Below are 16,659 nucleotides of genomic sequence, written 5' to 3'. Positions count from 1 at the left end.
GACCTGGGGACCGAGCGGCCGCACCTCATTCCGTGCGCCTGTGGGCGGGCTGGCTGGCTGGCTCGGGCGTGTTGCTGATGCACCGGAAAGGAACTTGGGTAGCTCCTTGAGTACTCGCTTGTTTTTTTTCGACGCACTTTGGACGTTTTGCCTGCGTGCGTACCTGCCTGCTGCTGCTCGCCTGCAACCAACTCTGTAAGCAACACACAGGAAGGCGCACACACCCGCGCCACTTTTGTTTTCCCGTCACGCGTGCGACCAGAGTGGAACTCGACACCGTGGCCGAGCGTCTTCTTTCCGTCTCCACCTGTGGAAAGTTCCAGTCAAGTGAAGACGAATGCTTTTAATTCATGTGCATGCAATGTCAACAGCTCATGACGTCATTGGAGTTGAGGGATAAGCAGGGGCGTCTATCTGGGGTGGCGTTGGTTTTATCCGGGGCCCTCTTCGTCATGTTTTGATCATGGCTCGATGGTTGTCAGACATTGTTGAATGCAAAGCTGTCCAAATCTTGGTCCTAAACAGCGATGAATAGAATAGAATAGATCTTTATTGTCATGGTCTCACTCGTACAACGAAATGTAAAACATCATCTGCTCAAAGCGGCCACAATAACCACAATGTGGCGGCGGCGGCATGTTAACAACTGAGATCGTCAAATTGGTGGAATTTGATCCAACCAGCTGCATATTCCTCATGGAAACAATCAAGATGATGTTTGTGCTGTATTTTTTTTTCAGAAAATGAATTTCGCCAAGCACTTCATCGGCGGCATTCTGAATGTGGTCAGGTGAGAATCCCGTCCAACCGGTCCAGTTAGCCGCCATTGTGCTGAAAGTTAGGCTAACAGCCGCCCGCCTTCTTCTCTCGGTTCCCGCAGCAACATCGATCCGGCCATCTTTGTCCCGTCGGCTCCAGTAAGTGCGTCTGAGTGCGTCTGCAAAATGGATTTCGTTTCACTCTCTATGCCTTTGTTTTATTTTGGAGTTGAATTCAAATTGCAAACACTGCCTTTCTCTTCCCCCCACCCCGACCGACCGACCCCCGTCGCTCAAAAATGCCGCCAAGATGCGTTGAGCAATTCCAGCATTGCTAGAAAACGGGTGGCCACAAAGACGACGTCTTCAATCGGTCGTGTGGGAATGAAGGCCACGTTCCGAAATGGAAAAGGCACTTCAACCTCCCGGAGTTGCGTTGCGGCCTGTTCTTTGAGTTTGGGTTTATTCACGCAATATCCAAGACATACAACATGATACAACAAACAGTATTACACAGTCGGATGCGTGAAAGGTCACCCCAAGCAAGCTATTTAAAGCGGTCTTTAAAGTGCCGTCGTCGGCGTCCTTTTTCTGGACCGGATGAAAGCCATTTTAAGAAAAGGAGGAGGAACGATGATTGGTCGGTCGGTCGGTCGGTCAGAGATGGGATGTTTTAAAATGCAGGCGCGCTCAAGCCACCAATGAAGCTGCCGTCTCTCCAGATGGGAAAGACGTGGGATCTTTCGCCAAGGCCGCGCGCGCGCACACTCGCTAGCGCTTTTGTGCAGCCTAACAGCGACTCCTCTGTGCTCGCCTTGCAGCCCCCGCCTCGCAGACCTCTGGCGTTCGAGGAGGCCCACGAAAACGATGAGGAGAAAGCGTTTCGCCGAGCCTTCAAGAAGCTGGCGGGAGATGTGAGTCACCGGCGCAGCTTGCCGCTCCGAAAGCCGGGCGGCTGCAAGGGCGGCCGCCGCCTAGCGCCGGTCGGTCGGTCGGTCAGTCAGTCGGCCGCCCGGCAGCGGCAACATTTTTCATTTGTTTGGCGGATAGATGATATCACCATTGGCGTCGTTCGACGTACTTTGGTGTCGAGTTGTCGCCAGTCGGTTGTCTGTCACGTGGCGGACGACGCCCTGCACTGCCCCGCCCCGCCCGCCGTCACGTTCTGCCGGTTTGTCTGCTTTTGGCTCTGGCGCGACCGAGAGCGAGGGAACCTGTCTTGCCGACTTTATCCACCAGGGGGCGCACTGAAAAAGATTGGGCAAAATCAGTCAGGACAAGCGACAACAACTCAGCCCAATGGCAGTTGTTGCTGGCGCAGGAAAGATAACAAACAATGTTGGTTTGTAATTCTGTGTGTGTGCGTGCGTGCGTGCGTATTTGTTTCTTTCTTTCAGGACATGGAGGTGAACCCCAAAGAGCTGATGCACATTCTCAACCAAGTTCTCACCAAGCGTGAGTCAAACACACGCGAGCGTTTGAAGCTAACGAGCACGCGGACACGTTAACGTTTGACTCTACGGAGAAGCCGACGCCGAGCGAAACGCTCCGTGCTACGCTAGTCAGGTCGCGGCGTTCATTTGCGGGGGCGGCTCTGCTAAGGGCCACGTGCTGATGTTTTGTGTCAGATGGCAATTTGAAGACGGATGGCTTCAGCATCGAGTCGTGCCGCAGCATGGTGGCCGTCATGGATGTATCCTTTTTTTTTTGGGTGGGGTTAGGGTTAGGGTGCGTGGTGACTTGTCGGCGTCGCATTAGTCTTTAACGCTCGCAGAGCGACAGCACGGGCAAGCTGGGCTTCCACGAGTTCAAATACATGTGGAACAACATCAAGAAATGGCAGGTGAGTCGCTCACTCGGGCCCAAACTGGAGAGGAAGGAGCGAGCCGGCTGGCCACCGACGCCGCCTTTTGTCTTTTGTCAGAACATCTACGTGTCTCACGACAAGGACAAGTCGGGAGTCATCTGTAGCAAAGAGCTCTCGCACGCCTTCAAGGCGGCAGGTGCGTAGGAGCGCCGCTAGCGGCTAGCACCAGCTCGCTCACACCCTGTGCGTGGCGCCGCGCGCAGGCTTCCCTCTCAACGACGAGCTGTACAAGATGATCAGCCGTCGCTATAGCGACGAGCACGGCGACATGGACTTTGACAACTTTGTGGGCTGCCTGGTGCGACTGGACGCCATGTGCAGTGAGTCGCGCACGAAAGCACACGCACACGCACCCCCCCCCCACAGCTTGCTTATTCCGCCCGTGTGCGTGCAGGAGCCTTCAAGACTCTGGATAAGGGAAACAATGGCTCAATTAACCTGGACATCAAAGAGGTGAGAACTTTTGCAAACACCTCCGCGAGCGCACAAAGGTCTGATGTCTTCCCCCCCTCCACAGTGGCTTCAGCTGACCATGTACTCGTGAAGCTCGGACGCTGTCGTCACGCCAAAGGGACCAAAAGGCAACAAAAGCAAGTGAGGAGAAAAGGCCCAGCTGCCATGTCCACTTCCTGCTGCTGCCACAACACATGAAAATAAAAACATCTCAAACCACGCCTGACCATCGTATGTGTGTGTGTGTGTGTGGGCGTAGCACTGTGAGTCATGTTGTTGAGTCATGAGCGCCTTTTTTGATGGTTGTCTTGGCTTCTTCAGCTCACATTCTGGACCCAATCCTTTTTTCTTTTCCTGGTTACTTTCCAGTCTTGTTCCTCAAAGTCCATACTTGTGCGAGTTGTTAGCACACATATGACGAGATGACGATCATCGTTCCTCACCGGTGTCCTTACTTAGTTCCTCGGACAGTCATTAGCGGCGACCGCATCGCCGGCCGCCGATGATTGACGCTCCTTAGGTTGTCACGGGAGGCGGAGTTGTGGCTAGCGGATGGGCGGGTCCTGGGGAGAGAGGACAAGAGAGCGTCACAAAGAGCTTTGCGCTTCATTTTCACAATGAACCGGTGACAGGTAAGACTTGTGCTCCCTTTCGTGCGCAGAGATGCGCTGAGAAGCCGCGCGTACGGAAAGGGCGAGGGCGCCTCCCTCGCCGCTAGTTGGCGGCCCAAACAAAGAAATGAAAATTGGACGTGTCCAAAAGAGCGCTCGCACCGCTACTCGCTCTCGGTGACGACTCGAGAGCGCCGACGAGACTTGCGTTGGGATCGGTCGGCCAAAAGTGCAGAGGAAACAAGATTGGAAGGCTCCATTCAACGTTTTCATTGCAATTTTTTCGCTTTCTTCTTTACTTTTCATTCATTTGGCTTTTGGTCATACTCTTAAAGAAAAGAATTACTATGTAAGTTTGTGTCCAGGTGCTGACATGTAAAGAGTGTGTCGTTGTGTTGTGTGTGCTTGTCAACATATGTTGACGTGTGTGTAGCGATGATGTCATTGTGCTCTGCAGATGAAAAAGCGCCTGATGCTTTGTGCTAATCTCAGCACCTGCCGCTGAACACACGCACGCACGCACGCACGCACGCATGGCGTCTGAGCCATCCGCCGCGAGTGGGCAGGAGGAGCTACAAAGGAGAGCCAATCAGGTGACAGATGAGGTGAGGCCGACCAATCAAACGTGTGTTCTTGATGACGTCTCGCACGCGCGCGTCAAAGTCGGACCACCTGGTCATGCGTGTCGAGATGTACACAAATGTGTGCGCGCTCCCAAAGCCGTGAAGGGGGCAGGCGGGGCTGGCTGGCGGCTTGGTAGGGCGGGGCTGGCTCTCCACCTGGCTCACCTGGTTGCTATGTAGACATGCGCTGCAAAGGCGCAGCGGCCGCGGATGACATACACCAATGTGGACTAGCACAAACAATGACACAAGCGCACAAAGGTCCTCACTCATTCTTATGGTCTTGGTGCAAACATCAGCATCCTTCCTTGCACATTTTTTTCATGCATCCTGTGTGTGTGTTGCAGTCACTGGAGAGCACACGCAGGATGATGCAGCTGGTGGAGGAGGTACATGCACACACACACACGCACGTCTGCCCTTTTTTGCATCGGAACCAAACACATCGCCGGTGTGTGTGTGTGTGTGTGTGTGTGTGTGTGTGTGTGCGCATTTGTCTCACTAGAGCAAAGACGCCGGCATCCGAGCATTGGTCATGTTGGATGAACAAGGAGGTAAAGGTTGGGTGAGAGCAAAGAGCGCGCAATGCAGCTTGAATCTGGGCGAAGCCTTGGCACTCAGCTCCCGCCGTCCTTCTATCCATTTGCCCGTCCGTCCGTCCATCCGTCCGTCCATCCTATTTGGCACCAAAGCGAGCTCGGGGAAGTAGGAGCGAGCTGCTCGAGAGCCATTTTCTCCTGGGTGAGTCTCTTTTTTTCTTTTCCTGCCGTCAGAGCAGCTGGAGCGTATCGAAGAAGGTTTGGATCAGATCGACTCGGACATGAAGGAAGCCGAGAAAAACCTGACCGACTTGGCCAAATGTTGCGGTCTGTGCGCTTGTGACAAGTACGTGCGAGCCAGCCAGCCAGCCAGCCAGTGTCCATTAGCCCAACAATCTCGTGGCCAGAGGCGCCGCAGAAAATGTCCTTCAGGCCACCGCAGCCGCAGCATTTGCCGATGAGTGTCCGAGTCTGAGTGGCTCTTGCGTTAATGTGCCTTCAATTGGTACTTTGGAAATTCAAAGTACACATTCAAAGATGGGGCGAGGCGAGGCGAGGCGAGGAGCTCCACCATGGCCAAAGTTGTGCTTGGGGCAAAGGCGCCAGCTCTTTTAGCTTTGACGCTCGAGATCTTCCGTCCGTAGCCACGGCTTGTTCTGCTATTCGACTCGGTCCCATCTGGCTGTCGCTAACGAGATGCTCCCGTCCCGTTCTCTGTGCCCGTCAGACTCAAGGCCTTGGAGGAAAGCGCCGCCTACAAGGCGGTTTGGGGGGGCGGCGGCAACTCGGGAGCGGACGGGGTGGTGTCGGGTCAGCCGTCGTCCCGAGTGGTGGACGAGCGCGAGCAGATGATTATGAGCGGAGGATACATCCGAAGGTAAGCGTTTTTGCTCGAGCGGCGGAGGCGGCGGCGGCGGCAGCGACGACCAAACGGCCTCCTCTCTCTCCTTCCCTCCCAATCAGGGTGACGCAGGACGCCCGCGAGGACGAGATGAACGACAACCTGACGCACGTGGGCAGCATCGTGGGCAACCTGAGGTGCATGGCGCTGGACATGGGCAGCGAGATCGACTCGCAGAACGTGCAGATCGAGCGCGTGCGGACAAAGGTGGGCGGCGCCGGCCGACGACGCACCATTTGATGGGCCGTCCGTCACAATTATGCGTAGGGAAACAAGTCAAACGCACCGTTTGAGGAAGATGATGACCCAATTTGGCGTTGACCTCTGTGCAGGCCGTTGTGAACGTGACGCGCATCGACACGGCCAACCAGAAAGCCAACAACCTCATGAAAAGATGAGACGACGACGACGACGTCGCGGCGGGCGGGCGGGCGGGACGTTCAACGTTCGGCAAAGACGACGGAGCGCCGGCCGTTGACAACGTTGTCTCCTTCACCAACCACAAGTGTCCAATAAAGCGCACCGAGACTCCATGCATGTTTAGCGTGTGTGGCGGCGGCGGCGGCGGCGAGGCAGAAATTGCGGCCAACATTATGCCTGACATGCACCGCTTGCTTGTGGGCAACTCGACACAGCAACATCATTTTCACCATCCCGTCGGAATTTGAACCACATTTTCAAATGACATTCACATTGCGGAAAACATTTCTAAGCTTATCATTCGCCTGTGCCGCCTGACATCTTCCCAACGCTCTTCAAATGACTGCCATGTACGCTCACGGATGGACACGCACCGAAATGACGCGTAACTAAGTGGACACAACAAATCGAGACTGGAATCGACCAGGCTAACGTCGTCACGGTAAACCTACCAGAAATTGCCAGTTGCCACTGCGGGTCGGGAAAAGTCCGCCGCGCTGTTGTCGTTGTTGCTGTTGTTGTTGCAGCTTTTGCGCCGCGGCAACTTGTACTTGTCCGTTTGTGAAATGGGACCGTGCGGAAACGGCAGCGGAAGAAATATACTACAAAAGCCGCAAATCATGCAAATTGAATTACGTTCATCCATTCGAGAAACTTAATAAAAACATTGCGCGACATTTCAATAGAATCGAACCAAATCTACGATTTACGCATCGCGATTGCAGTTGTTTGTGGCGCTTTCTGCTGTTTCATTCGTGGCCACCAGGAGGCACTCCTGGTCCATCTCATCCTGCACGCGCAAAACAGGAAGGGACCGCTCAGTTCGCTGCTATTTTGAGTGGTTCCCCGAAGAAGAATCTTGATCACCATGAATAACTGGCGCGCACATTAAAAATGGCCATTTTTTTTTAATTTTTCTGTCGGAACAAATGTTAAAAAAGTGCAAGAATAGCACCTATAAGCAAGCCTTTCTGTGAAGAAGAAAAAGATTTGCAAATCCTATCGGTCCACTTGTGACGGTTTGTCCATGTACGTCGGGGCTCAAATAGCTGTTGCTTCACACCCACATCCATACGAGTTGCTGCTGATGAAAGCTGCCACTCATCCGAGCACATATTTTCACATTGTGACTTTGCTAGCGTTCGCGTTAGCATTAGCGTCTGGCAGGCTTGGGCATGATGAAGACTTTGACGGGCTTGCTGAAGGCGATGGTTCCTTCGACGGCGCCCTCCGCCGGCGGGAGGCCGTCCACGCTGTCGCTCCACGCCAGCTTGGAGTCGCTCGCTGAGGACGACGACGAGGAGCTGTAGGCCAGCAGCAGACGCACCTCCACCTGAGAAGGCTCTGAAACAGACGGCAAATGAAAATGTTTGTCAAATCTCAATGCACGTTCTTTTCAGATTGGCAATTTGCGGAGGGTGTTTTGGATCTTTCCCGCGCAAGAGATCCGTCGCGCAGGATTGTCGGCCACCTTACCTGTCCAGGCGCCGTGCGATAGGTAGACCTGCGTGATGAGCCTGTGGCGGTGCGGTCCCGGCTGGCGGAAGTCTCCCGGTTTGGGGTGGATCACGTGACTCTGGCCGTCGGGATAAAGGACCTGAGTGGAGACGTGAGCGAGCGAGTGAGTGAGCGGCTTCGAGGGCGCCAGTGAGCGGCTTCGAGGGCGCCAGTGAGCGGCTTCGAGGGCGCCGTGCGCGCTCCGGAAAGCTTCGGCGTGCCCTCGGCATTAACCGGTTCATATAGCCAATGACAGCGTTCTCCTTTTCCGTGCGGTCATATTGGACCCGTGGCATTTGCTTTGACTCGAGCGCTTCGGTTCGCGGTCGCCTTTGCCGGAAGGGCAAGGGTTCGAGCCAAGCCATCAAATCAGCGAGTGGAAGCGGCACGCCGGCGCCTTTTGTTTCACCTCCACTTTGACCGAGTTGTGCGGGTCGCGGACGTGCTCCAGAGTGGCGTCGACGTCCAGCGCCACCACCAGGCCCGACGTGAACTTGAGCGGGTTGTCCGACTCTCCCGTGGGCTCGATGATGTTGGCCGTGGCTCGGTGGATCTGCGCAAAGGAACACTCTGTCCCGTTCCGCCATCCGCAGTAGAGAAGGCGGCCGGCCGGCCGGCCGGAGGCAGGCACCTGAGGCGGGAGGCAGAGCGGCAGCAGGGCGCTCTGCCTCAGCGAGGTCTCCAGGATGCGGAGCAGCTCGGCCGGTTTGCGGGACGACGGGCGCGGCGGCGTGGCCTCCGCCAGCTTGTCCGCAAAGCTGTCTTGCAGGTGAGGGAGCTCGGCCGCAAACAGCCTGCGGGGGGGGGGCGCTCGTTCACTCACTCGCTCGCTCACTCACTCCGGCGCCGGCATGAGGCAGAACTCACCTGTGGAAGGAGTCCAGCTCCTGCAGGAACTTTTCACAGGCACTGGCGAGAGCATCCTGCCTGCAGACGGCAAAGCGCCGGTGAGAGGGGCTACCAAATAGCGCAAAGTCAAATGGAACAAACTACTTTGAGAACAAAGTCACAAGCAAACTGCTCAGAAAACTAACTGAAACTACATGGCGAGTATCATTTGAGCAAAAATCTCCAAGGGTATATTTCCCAAGGATGGAATTTTGGACACAATATTTGGGGAAGCCCGAGCTGCGACGAGACCAACGCGCGCACCGACGGACGGCGTGCGACTGACCCGGGTGCGGCGCGCGCGCTGAGAACAAGCTGCAGCGCTTTGGCCTGGAGCCGCACGTGATGGATGACGGCCACCTGTCGGCTCTCCAGACCGCTGTACATGAACTCCAGCTTGTAGGTCTCCTCCAAGACCTGCAACGCGCGCACGCAAACACACACACACGTGGGCATGAGCAGCCGGCTGGCGCATCAAGGGCTGGCGTCTATTTAGCGACCTGCTGGGCAGCCGCCACGGCCGTGCCGCTCTGCCTCCAGCAGAGAGCCACCGGCATCTTGCACAGTTTCTCCTGCAGAGCCTGAAGGCACACAACACAACGCAACACTGCTGGGCGGGCCCTTTGAACGGCAAAACCAAATCAAGGAATAAAAGGCAACACGTCCAACAAGGTGAATCGGGGGGCAAATGTGGGCAAAAGCGGGCATTTTTCAGCACGGAGGCCGCAATGTTGCTCCCGTCGTCCGAGCCGAAGCGATCTCCTTGCTCGCTCGCCAAAAAGACACCAAAAAGTTGCACGACTGTCGCAACGGGAATTGGACACGTGGCGACGGAGCCGTGCCCGTGGCGACGGAGCCGTGCCCGTGGCGACGGAGCCGTCGCCGCGGCGACGGAGCCGTGGCTCCGTCCGGTATTTGACGCTGGGTGACCTTGATGAGGAGAAGCTGGCAGCGTAGGTAGGTGGCGCAGAAGTCGGCCGCTCCGGCGAGTTCTGTCTGCAGCTGACCCAGCCTCTCCAAGTCACTGGCACACAAGAACGTCAAGAAAGTCAACAATCTGCTCCCACGGCAGGTCGCAACCTCACAAGTACCGTATGGTGAAGACGAGCAGGTCCTGAGCTCCGGGCGCTTCCAGGTTCTGGATGGTGCTCACCCGCTCCAGACTTTGCTGCAGAAAGAGCCGCGCCGACTCCACGCCTTGACAGTCGGCAGAGTCCAAAGCGTGGAGCTGCTTCCTGCCCGGCAGCTGAAAGCGGCAAAGCGGCGCGTCACGGGCCCGGCCAGGAGAGGAGAGGAAAAGGCGGCGCCCGTGCGCAATTCTGACCCGCAGAGGCGGCACCAGGTGCGACAGGCTGTCCCTCAGGTAGGCGTAGTGTCTAAAGGTGTGGTCGGAGAAGAGCGCCGGCATGGTGGGACACGACTTGGCCGCGTTGAAGACCAAGACCAGGACGGCGATGTCTGACGTCGCCGTCAAGAACAAACAACCCGACCAGCTGGATGGACAGAGGCCGCGTCGGGGAGGGAGGGAGGGAGGGAGGATACAGGCCGGGTCGTCCATGTCGGGCTCCGGTGTGTCAAAGTAAGGGTGCGTGCTGAGGAGTTCCGGGACCAGCGGCAAGACCAGCATGGGGTGGCGCGCCCCCATAAACTTGAGACACCTTTGGTGAGCGAGATGAGCGTTACGAGCGACACGCACGCACGCACGCACGGAAGGAGGGAGGGAAAGAGAGACAGCCGCTTGCGCCCGCCTGGGGAACTCACTTCCAGACTGAGTTACGGTCGGCGGGATACTTGTTGAGGTTCTTGAGCAGCTCCAGCAGGGCCAGCTGGACGCACTCCTTGGTGGACACGTTGGTGTAGCACAGCAGCTCGTGCAGAGCTTCTCGGATGTCGCGAGACGAGTCCTGAGCGAGCGAGCGACGAAAGAAAAGAAAAATGCCTTTTGGGGCTTGGACTTTTTTTCCCCAACAATAATAGACGGACGGACAGACACGCATTTCAAATACAACAGACTAGCATCTTTTAGCTCACTCGCTCGGCACGTTTGACGTACCTCCAGAACAGCCAGCACCGTGTCCAGCTGGTCCTCCCGGAGCGTGATGTGCGTGGAGATTTCTCGGAGCACGTGGATGGACTGCAGCCGCACCTCCTCGATCTCGTCGTTGAACATGTCCACCAGGAAGTCCAGACACTTCTCGGCGAAGCCGGCCGACGAGCGGGCCAGCCGGCACAGAGCCTCCACCGCCGCGATGCGTACCTCTGCAAAAGCGTGCGTGCGCGCACATTCGAGGTGACCGCCGGGGACAAAGCGCGCCGCCGCCACGTACCAAACATCTCGTCCTCCAGGCCGTGGACGAAGGCTCCGCAGGCTCCCGAGGCGATCAGGTTGACCGTGTTGGTGTCCACTTTCTCCTTGGGGGCGTCGTCGGCCCACTTCCTGCCGGACGAGAACTCACCCGAAGCAAAGAGCTCCTTGGCGCGCTCGTGGGCCGTGCGCTTCCTCTGAGAAGGTGCGAGAGCAGTGGAAGGAGAAGGCCGGCTCAAAGTCACTCAGCCCGATTTGAGCCGGCAAAACACGGTGACTCACCCTCAGATCGGACATCAGCTTCTTGTCCAGCGTCTGCTCCAGGAAGTGAGGACTCACCTGCGACATGGAACCCTGGAACGCGACAAACCCACGTGAGGAGGACGCAAAGAGCGCAGCCGTCGGAGGCGGACGCAAAGAGCGCAGCAGTCGGAGGCGGACGCAAAGAGCGCAGCAGTCGGTGGCGGCGGACGCGTCTCACCAGCGTTTTGGCGGCCTGCACGCGCACCATCCACGAGCCGTCGCTGACCATGTGACTGATCTTCCCGAAGGCGTCGTCCACCAGCCGAACCTCCTCGTTGGACGACGGGATGGGCACGATGCTGAGGGAAGGCAGAAAGATCTCAGGCCGCAAAGCAAAGCAAAGCAAAACGCTCCGCTGCTTTGTCATTTTAAGCCAGACAGCTCCGACCGAGGTGGATGGACGCCGGCCGCACGGCAGCCAATGCGCACGCGTCAAGTCTTCATGAATGGCGAGAAATGAAAAGAAGACGGCGTAGGCACCCACCTCTCGGGATACAAGACGCTCAGCACCCAAACCATTCCGACGGCGGCCGAGCGAACCTGCTCGTAGTCGTCCGCCAGCAGCCGGCACGCCTGCACGCACGCCCGCATCAGCGCTTTTGCCGCCCCCGAGTTCGGAAGGGGCGACAAGCTTTGCTTTTTCATTCCCATCGAAACGGCTGTCTTGCCTGCCTTCTGCGTGAAAGCCTTTTCCAAAAATGGGTCTCACCTGCTCGTAAATCACCTGCTGAATCTTGGTGCCTCTTTCATGCAGCTGCAGCTAGAAGAAGACACGCAAGTCAAGAGTCAAGAGACGCGTGGCGCGGCGCGGCCACGCCACGCCACGCCACATCACGCCACGCCACACCACACCACGCCTAGCGGCCGCTACCATTGCTTTTAGGGCCGCTGTGCGCACTCTGGGGTCCTGATCGGCAAAGAAGTCGCTGATGACGGCGGGCGCGTCGTCCCGGGCCGCGCCTGAACAAACAAAGCACTTTTTCAATCACGGAAGAGCCATTGTTTTGTTCCACAAGAGCGAGGTGCTATGCTGCCCCAGCGTGGCAAAACGCTCAGTCTGTCCGTCTACGCGCGTTGCTCCACCATCGGTGTTCAAATGGCTATTGCTTGACTATGAAATGCATTTTTCAAAGACTATCTGTTTTGGCAACTGAAAATTCCTTTGGATAGCCATCGGACCAAGTTCTCCTCATTTTGCGACAGCAAGCCGAAGAAAGCCCACCTGCGGGGGCCTCGCCGTCCGCAACGCCCACACGTCCCAGCAGCTGCAGACATTTGATCCTCACTCCGAAGGAGGCGTCCGACAGATGCTGGCGGGCCACCTCCAGCAGCCGCCGCGCCACCGCCGGGTTCTCCGCAAGCTGAGCGCCTGCCGTCAGAAGGCTGTCCAGAAGCTGCGCCAGGACCTGATGGGACTCTGGCAGGCAGGCATACAACAGACGACGATTTGGGGGGAGGTGAGGACGGACGGCAGAGAAGATGGCGCCCGCCCGCCGGCCCCAGCCCCGGCCGGCTCACTCTCGTTGGCCACGGCTGCCACGACATCCTCCACGATGCAGTCGGGACTGAAGCCCGGAGTTGTGGACAGGACGCCCAGCAGGGACGCGATCTTCAGTCGCACCGAGTTATCCGTTTCCTGCACCCGCAAACAATCCAAAGGGAAAGTGAGAGCGCTCGCTCGCTCGCTCGCACACGTGGCCATTCGTTGCGCAGGCAGGCAGGCAGGCAGGCAGGCAGGCAGGCAGGCAGGCGGGCAGCCGACCGGTTGATGGCTTTTGCTTTTTCTCTGCCTGGCACCTCGCCTGGTCAGCGGTACCTTGTAGTAGTGCTCCAGGAGGATCCTGACGACACCCTCGACGCTCTCGGCCTCCACGGGCTTGCGGGCAAAGTGCAGCAGGAAGTGCAAAGCGTCGGTGGCGTTGGCGGCCTTGCACAGATCCACGTGGAGAGCCGCCGACTTGCTGGGCTTGCACAGACGAAGCTTCTTGGACGCAACTTCTTCGGCAGGAACCTGCGGCGATGGCGACGCGCCAAACGTCAGGCCGCTTGATCTCGTTCCCCGAGCACGCTCGCAACTCAAAACATGGTCTTCAAATTTGGTGTAATTTTGCCAATACCTAAGCCGGCCGAACTCTGAAAATATCACAACAATCGCTCCGACATCATGGATCTTACTCCCTCGATAATAGAGAACGAAGCAACCTTTCGGAAAATCTCTGTCCCCACGTCAAGCCCTCAGGAAGGCGCCAAATTTGGGGCATTTTATAGACATCTTCTTACAGCTTCATGACGACTCACGGAGAGAAAGATTCAAGTGCATAAGATCCAACATATTGAGGCCATCAATTGGATCTTTTCAGAGCGCGACACAAGGTGATTTTGGGTGACGACTTTTTGGAAATGAACGTAACTTTTCCGCTTCTGACTTTGCACGAAAACGCATTTTGAACGCTTTTCAAGAATCATAGCTTCTTCCTATTCGGACGTGATGATTCGAACTAACTGTGGAATTGTCTCGGAAAGATCTCATCACATGTAGGAATATCACCCCTGCCGAGAGGGGACCTTCCCGTATTTGTTGATATTCTCATGACGTAGAAAAGTGGAATGGATGCGGGTGTGTGTGTGTGTGTGTCTGTCATCCTTATTGATTGATTGATTTTTTTTGGGTCAGCTTCGTTTGTTTAGTTCGACTTTGACGGAAGCACAGTGCACACGACCCGGCTTTTGTTCTCTACTTTCAATGTTTCTTTTCGTCGGGGGAACGGAGGCGCTAACACTAGCAACGTCGGCCGGTTAGCCATAACTAACTTAGCTGTTGAGCAGCCGCGTCGCAGTCGTCAATTTACTTGTCGGCTCGCGCCCAAACGTTCGTCTAGCAATCGCCCCAGCGCGGGTGCGAGCGAGCGAGCGAGCGAGCGAGTCTTACCTGTACGACTCTGGAGAATTCCTCATAAACTCGCTTTTTTAAATGCGCCGCCATGTCGACAAAAGGAGTAGCGCTTAGCAGCGCACGCGCTTGTCCCACCGCGCCTTCCGTAGGTACGGCAAGTCATTTAAAACGCGATTGTTAATCATCCACAGCGACCCCAGTGGACAGGACTCAAGAACTACAATGTTGCAAAACAAAAATCATTCATAAGTACTGCAACAATTTATTTTGCGAAATAGTCACGTATAAGAAACACATCTTTGATCATTTCATAAACTACGCCACCTGACGCGAGGGCAACCTTTGACAATTCGACCGAGTCGGCCAAAAAGGGCGCGTGCGAGCGAGCGAGCGATGCGGACACCTCCAGTTGGTGCTCACCGTGACCTCGAGAGCGCGTCACCACCAGGTGAAGGTGAGCGTGTGGAAAAAGTTGTAGCTGCGCGCCAGGAAAGTCTTCTCCATGACGTAAGGTCGGACGTGCACCGTGTAGCCCTGACTCTGGATGTCCCTTTGCACGCAGTCCAGCAGGTCGGCGGCCGTGGGTCCCGCCTTCCAGGGCCCGAAGGTCACCACCGAGTCCTTGTTGGCCCGCAGGCCGCTGAGAGCGTTGTCGTAGCAAGCCGAGTCCTCCTCCGTCCGCAAAACGCACAACACGACGGTGGAACGGCGGGAAGCCACCGCCTCTGCCCGGGCGATGCGGATCAGAACCTGCACCGGGACAACACCAACAGCAGCTGACTCGGAAGGAAGGACGGAAGGAAGGACGGAAGGAAGGAAGGAAGGAAGGAAGGAAGGAAGGAAGGAAGGAAGGAAGGAAGGAAGGAAGGAAGGAAGGAAGGAAGGAAGGAAGGAAGGAAGGAACTGCTTCGAGGAACTGAGCACACACCTCAATGTTCTCTTTGTAGTGCGGCACTCTGGCCAAGAACCGCTGCCTGCCCACCATCTCGCCAAAGAGCACGGGACTCTCCTCTAAACGCTTTGCCAACACCGTCACGTTGTAGTGCAGCGACTCCCGGTGAACCTGGCGGGCGAACACGGGTCGACGCGCCGGTTAGCCATAAGCTAATTTAGGTGTTTAGCAGCCACGTGGCAGTCATCAATTTCCTTGCTGGCTCTTGAGTCAGGAAAGGTTTGAAGAGATCCAAAAGGAATCAAAACCAGCAGAGTGAAATCAAAACTTCAATACGAGCTCCCAAAGCCCGTTTGGAACACGTGGCGGTACCTGCGGGATGTCGTTGTCGGGCAGCCGCTCGGAGCGGAGGAACTCCAGGATGGCCCCAAAGTATTCTCCGTGGCGGTCCAGGAAGAAATGCCCCTGCGCGTCCTTGGGCAGCTTGGGGGGCCCGTCGAACCACTGGGCCAGCTTGGACTCGGGGTACTTGGTGAGCGTGGCCACGCTGGTGCAGAACCTTTGGCCGCCCACGTTCAAGTGGACCACGTGCATGTGCTGAGGACAGACAGACAGACAGACAGACAGACAGACAGACAGACAGACAGACAGCATCAGTCAAGTCGATATTGATTTATGATATTTATTTCTCGTTGTATGACATTGTGACTGGCCGGGCCCTGGTGAATCAGGTGTGTGCGTGCTCAGATTCAGCTCAGCTTCGCTATCTGAGCTCTGAAGCAGGCAGATGCTCTTCCGGATCGGCGAAGGGTGGCGTCCTGGGAGGGGGCGAAACACAACATTCCACGAGACAACTTTTGTTTTTCTTTAGTTCCGGTGCACGAAATCAGCTTGTTTGTCCGATGGCTCGCAACTTCCTGCATATTCGTCTCTGAAGCCGCGGAGAGGAAAAGTAAGGAACGAAAAGAACAACACGTCATGTTCCTTTTCGGGCTTTTTTCCACGCACGCCAGCCACTTAAAAAAGAGTTGTAGCATTTGTTGACGTGAAAGGCTTGTTGGCGTGGCGGGGGAATACATCCGACCCAAAAGTTGGCGGCGGAGCACCTGCCCGCGCGCGCGCGCGCCCGCCCGCCCGCGTCGCGGAGTGGACGCCCCTTTCATCCAACAACGACCCGAACGATTTTTTTCTTCTCGTGACACCAATTTAGGTTGGGTGGCAAACGATAAGAGTCATCTTGCGTGGTCTTACTGGAGGCGTGTGTTCCGAGTGTTCCTCCACGTCTGCTAAGTCGACTCGGTTCATGTTTGCTTCTTTTTCTTCTTCCTTGGTGTGTGGCAGGTGAGGCGGCGCGGCGCGGCGGGGCGGGGCGCGGCTCGCTCGTTCCACCGGATGCTGACGTCACCTTGAGCAACAAAATCACGCCGCAATCGCGTCGGTCGCGTCTGGCCCTTTTGGTTTTTTAATTCAGCAGCATTCTCAGGTCAGAAAGGACTCGAAATTAGACAAATGACTACCGCTTGGGACCAAAACACAACAAAGTTTGAGATGACGAGTCCTTGGATATTTCTTGCATTCATTTCACCCATCAACTTGCTTTGATCCAATGTCCTTCTTGATACTGTAGCCAGTAAAGATTCATTTGAATAGCGAGCAAGCCTGATTTTCCAAACCAATGGCTACTATTTAAAATGTTCCCGTTTGTACAA

General features: G+C 56.3%; 4 protein-coding genes across 10 annotated transcripts; 2 read left to right on the top strand and 2 right to left on the bottom strand.

Moving 5' to 3' along the window:
• The first annotated feature begins 26 nt into the window (after positions 1 to 26).
• On the top strand, positions 27 to 3,297 carry LOC125972388 (calpain small subunit 1). Of its 2 annotated transcripts, none has more exons than XM_049726051.2 (11): positions 27 to 195; positions 741 to 790; positions 881 to 917; positions 1,580 to 1,672; positions 2,156 to 2,213; positions 2,387 to 2,451; positions 2,533 to 2,601; positions 2,683 to 2,761; positions 2,829 to 2,945; positions 3,020 to 3,078; positions 3,143 to 3,297. In XM_049726051.2, exons 2-11 carry the CDS (start codon positions 744 to 746, stop codon positions 3,167 to 3,169), a joined length of 651 nt encoding a protein of 216 aa, XP_049582008.1. In that variant the 5' UTR covers positions 27 to 195; positions 741 to 743; the 3' UTR covers positions 3,170 to 3,297. The 2 variants fall into 2 exon arrangements, with proteins under 2 accessions (XP_049582008.1, XP_068507434.1); XM_068651333.1 differs by lacking the exon at positions 27 to 195 and adding an exon at positions 309 to 327.
• ints4 (integrator complex subunit 4) lies at positions 533 to 14,235 on the bottom strand. 5 transcript variants are annotated; one of them, XM_068651322.1, is made up of 26 exons: positions 14,095 to 14,235; positions 12,982 to 13,176; positions 12,684 to 12,801; positions 12,388 to 12,582; positions 12,037 to 12,125; positions 11,875 to 11,925; positions 11,650 to 11,738; positions 11,344 to 11,464; positions 11,145 to 11,216; positions 10,885 to 11,059; positions 10,611 to 10,816; positions 10,319 to 10,461; positions 10,100 to 10,215; positions 9,882 to 10,015; positions 9,649 to 9,803; positions 9,488 to 9,581; positions 9,058 to 9,138; positions 8,844 to 8,974; positions 8,537 to 8,596; positions 8,301 to 8,463; positions 8,079 to 8,222; positions 7,649 to 7,769; positions 6,625 to 7,516; positions 3,522 to 3,641; positions 1,840 to 2,005; positions 533 to 937 (listed from the first exon to the last, which is right to left on the bottom strand). In XM_068651322.1, exons 1-23 carry the CDS (start codon positions 14,146 to 14,148, stop codon positions 7,326 to 7,328), a joined length of 2,898 nt encoding a protein of 965 aa, XP_068507423.1. In that variant the 5' UTR covers positions 14,149 to 14,235; the 3' UTR covers positions 533 to 937; positions 1,840 to 2,005; positions 3,522 to 3,641; positions 6,625 to 7,325. The 5 variants fall into 5 exon arrangements, with proteins under 5 accessions (XP_068507423.1, XP_049581927.1, XP_068507425.1 ...); XM_049725970.2 differs by having other exon boundaries at positions 533 to 2,005; XM_068651324.1 differs by lacking the exon at positions 1,840 to 2,005.
• zgc:101731 (SNARE_SNAP25N and SNARE_SNAP23C domain-containing protein) lies at positions 3,591 to 6,285 on the top strand. 2 transcript variants are annotated; one of them, XM_049726052.2, is made up of 8 exons: positions 3,591 to 3,710; positions 4,147 to 4,294; positions 4,660 to 4,701; positions 4,818 to 4,866; positions 5,086 to 5,197; positions 5,579 to 5,728; positions 5,815 to 5,959; positions 6,085 to 6,285. In XM_049726052.2, the coding sequence occupies exons 2-8, from the start codon at positions 4,223 to 4,225 to the stop codon at positions 6,148 to 6,150; spliced, it is 636 nt and encodes a 211-aa protein (XP_049582009.1). In that variant the 5' UTR covers positions 3,591 to 3,710; positions 4,147 to 4,222; the 3' UTR covers positions 6,151 to 6,285. The 2 variants fall into 2 exon arrangements, with proteins under 2 accessions (XP_049582009.1, XP_049582010.1); XM_049726053.2 differs by lacking the exon at positions 3,591 to 3,710 and adding an exon at positions 3,751 to 4,038.
• A 62-nt stretch (positions 14,236 to 14,297) lies between the features above and the next one.
• Positions 14,298 to 16,354, bottom strand: kctd14 (potassium channel tetramerization domain containing 14). The gene is made up of 4 exons (XM_049726048.1): positions 16,202 to 16,354; positions 15,323 to 15,547; positions 14,987 to 15,121; positions 14,298 to 14,808 (listed from the first exon to the last, which is right to left on the bottom strand). Exons 1-4 carry the CDS (start codon positions 16,253 to 16,255, stop codon positions 14,497 to 14,499), a joined length of 726 nt encoding a protein of 241 aa, XP_049582005.1. The 5' UTR covers positions 16,256 to 16,354; the 3' UTR covers positions 14,298 to 14,496.
• Positions 16,355 to 16,659: the final 305 nt, after the last annotated feature.

Source organism: Syngnathus scovelli, chromosome 7, assembly GCF_024217435.2.
Source record: "Syngnathus scovelli strain Florida chromosome 7, RoL_Ssco_1.2, whole genome shotgun sequence".
Classification (NCBI taxonomy): Eukaryota; Metazoa; Chordata; class Actinopteri; order Syngnathiformes; family Syngnathidae; genus Syngnathus; species Syngnathus scovelli.
The sequence above is the reverse complement of the archived record's forward strand: the minus strand, read 5'-3'. Positions and strand labels throughout refer to the sequence as shown.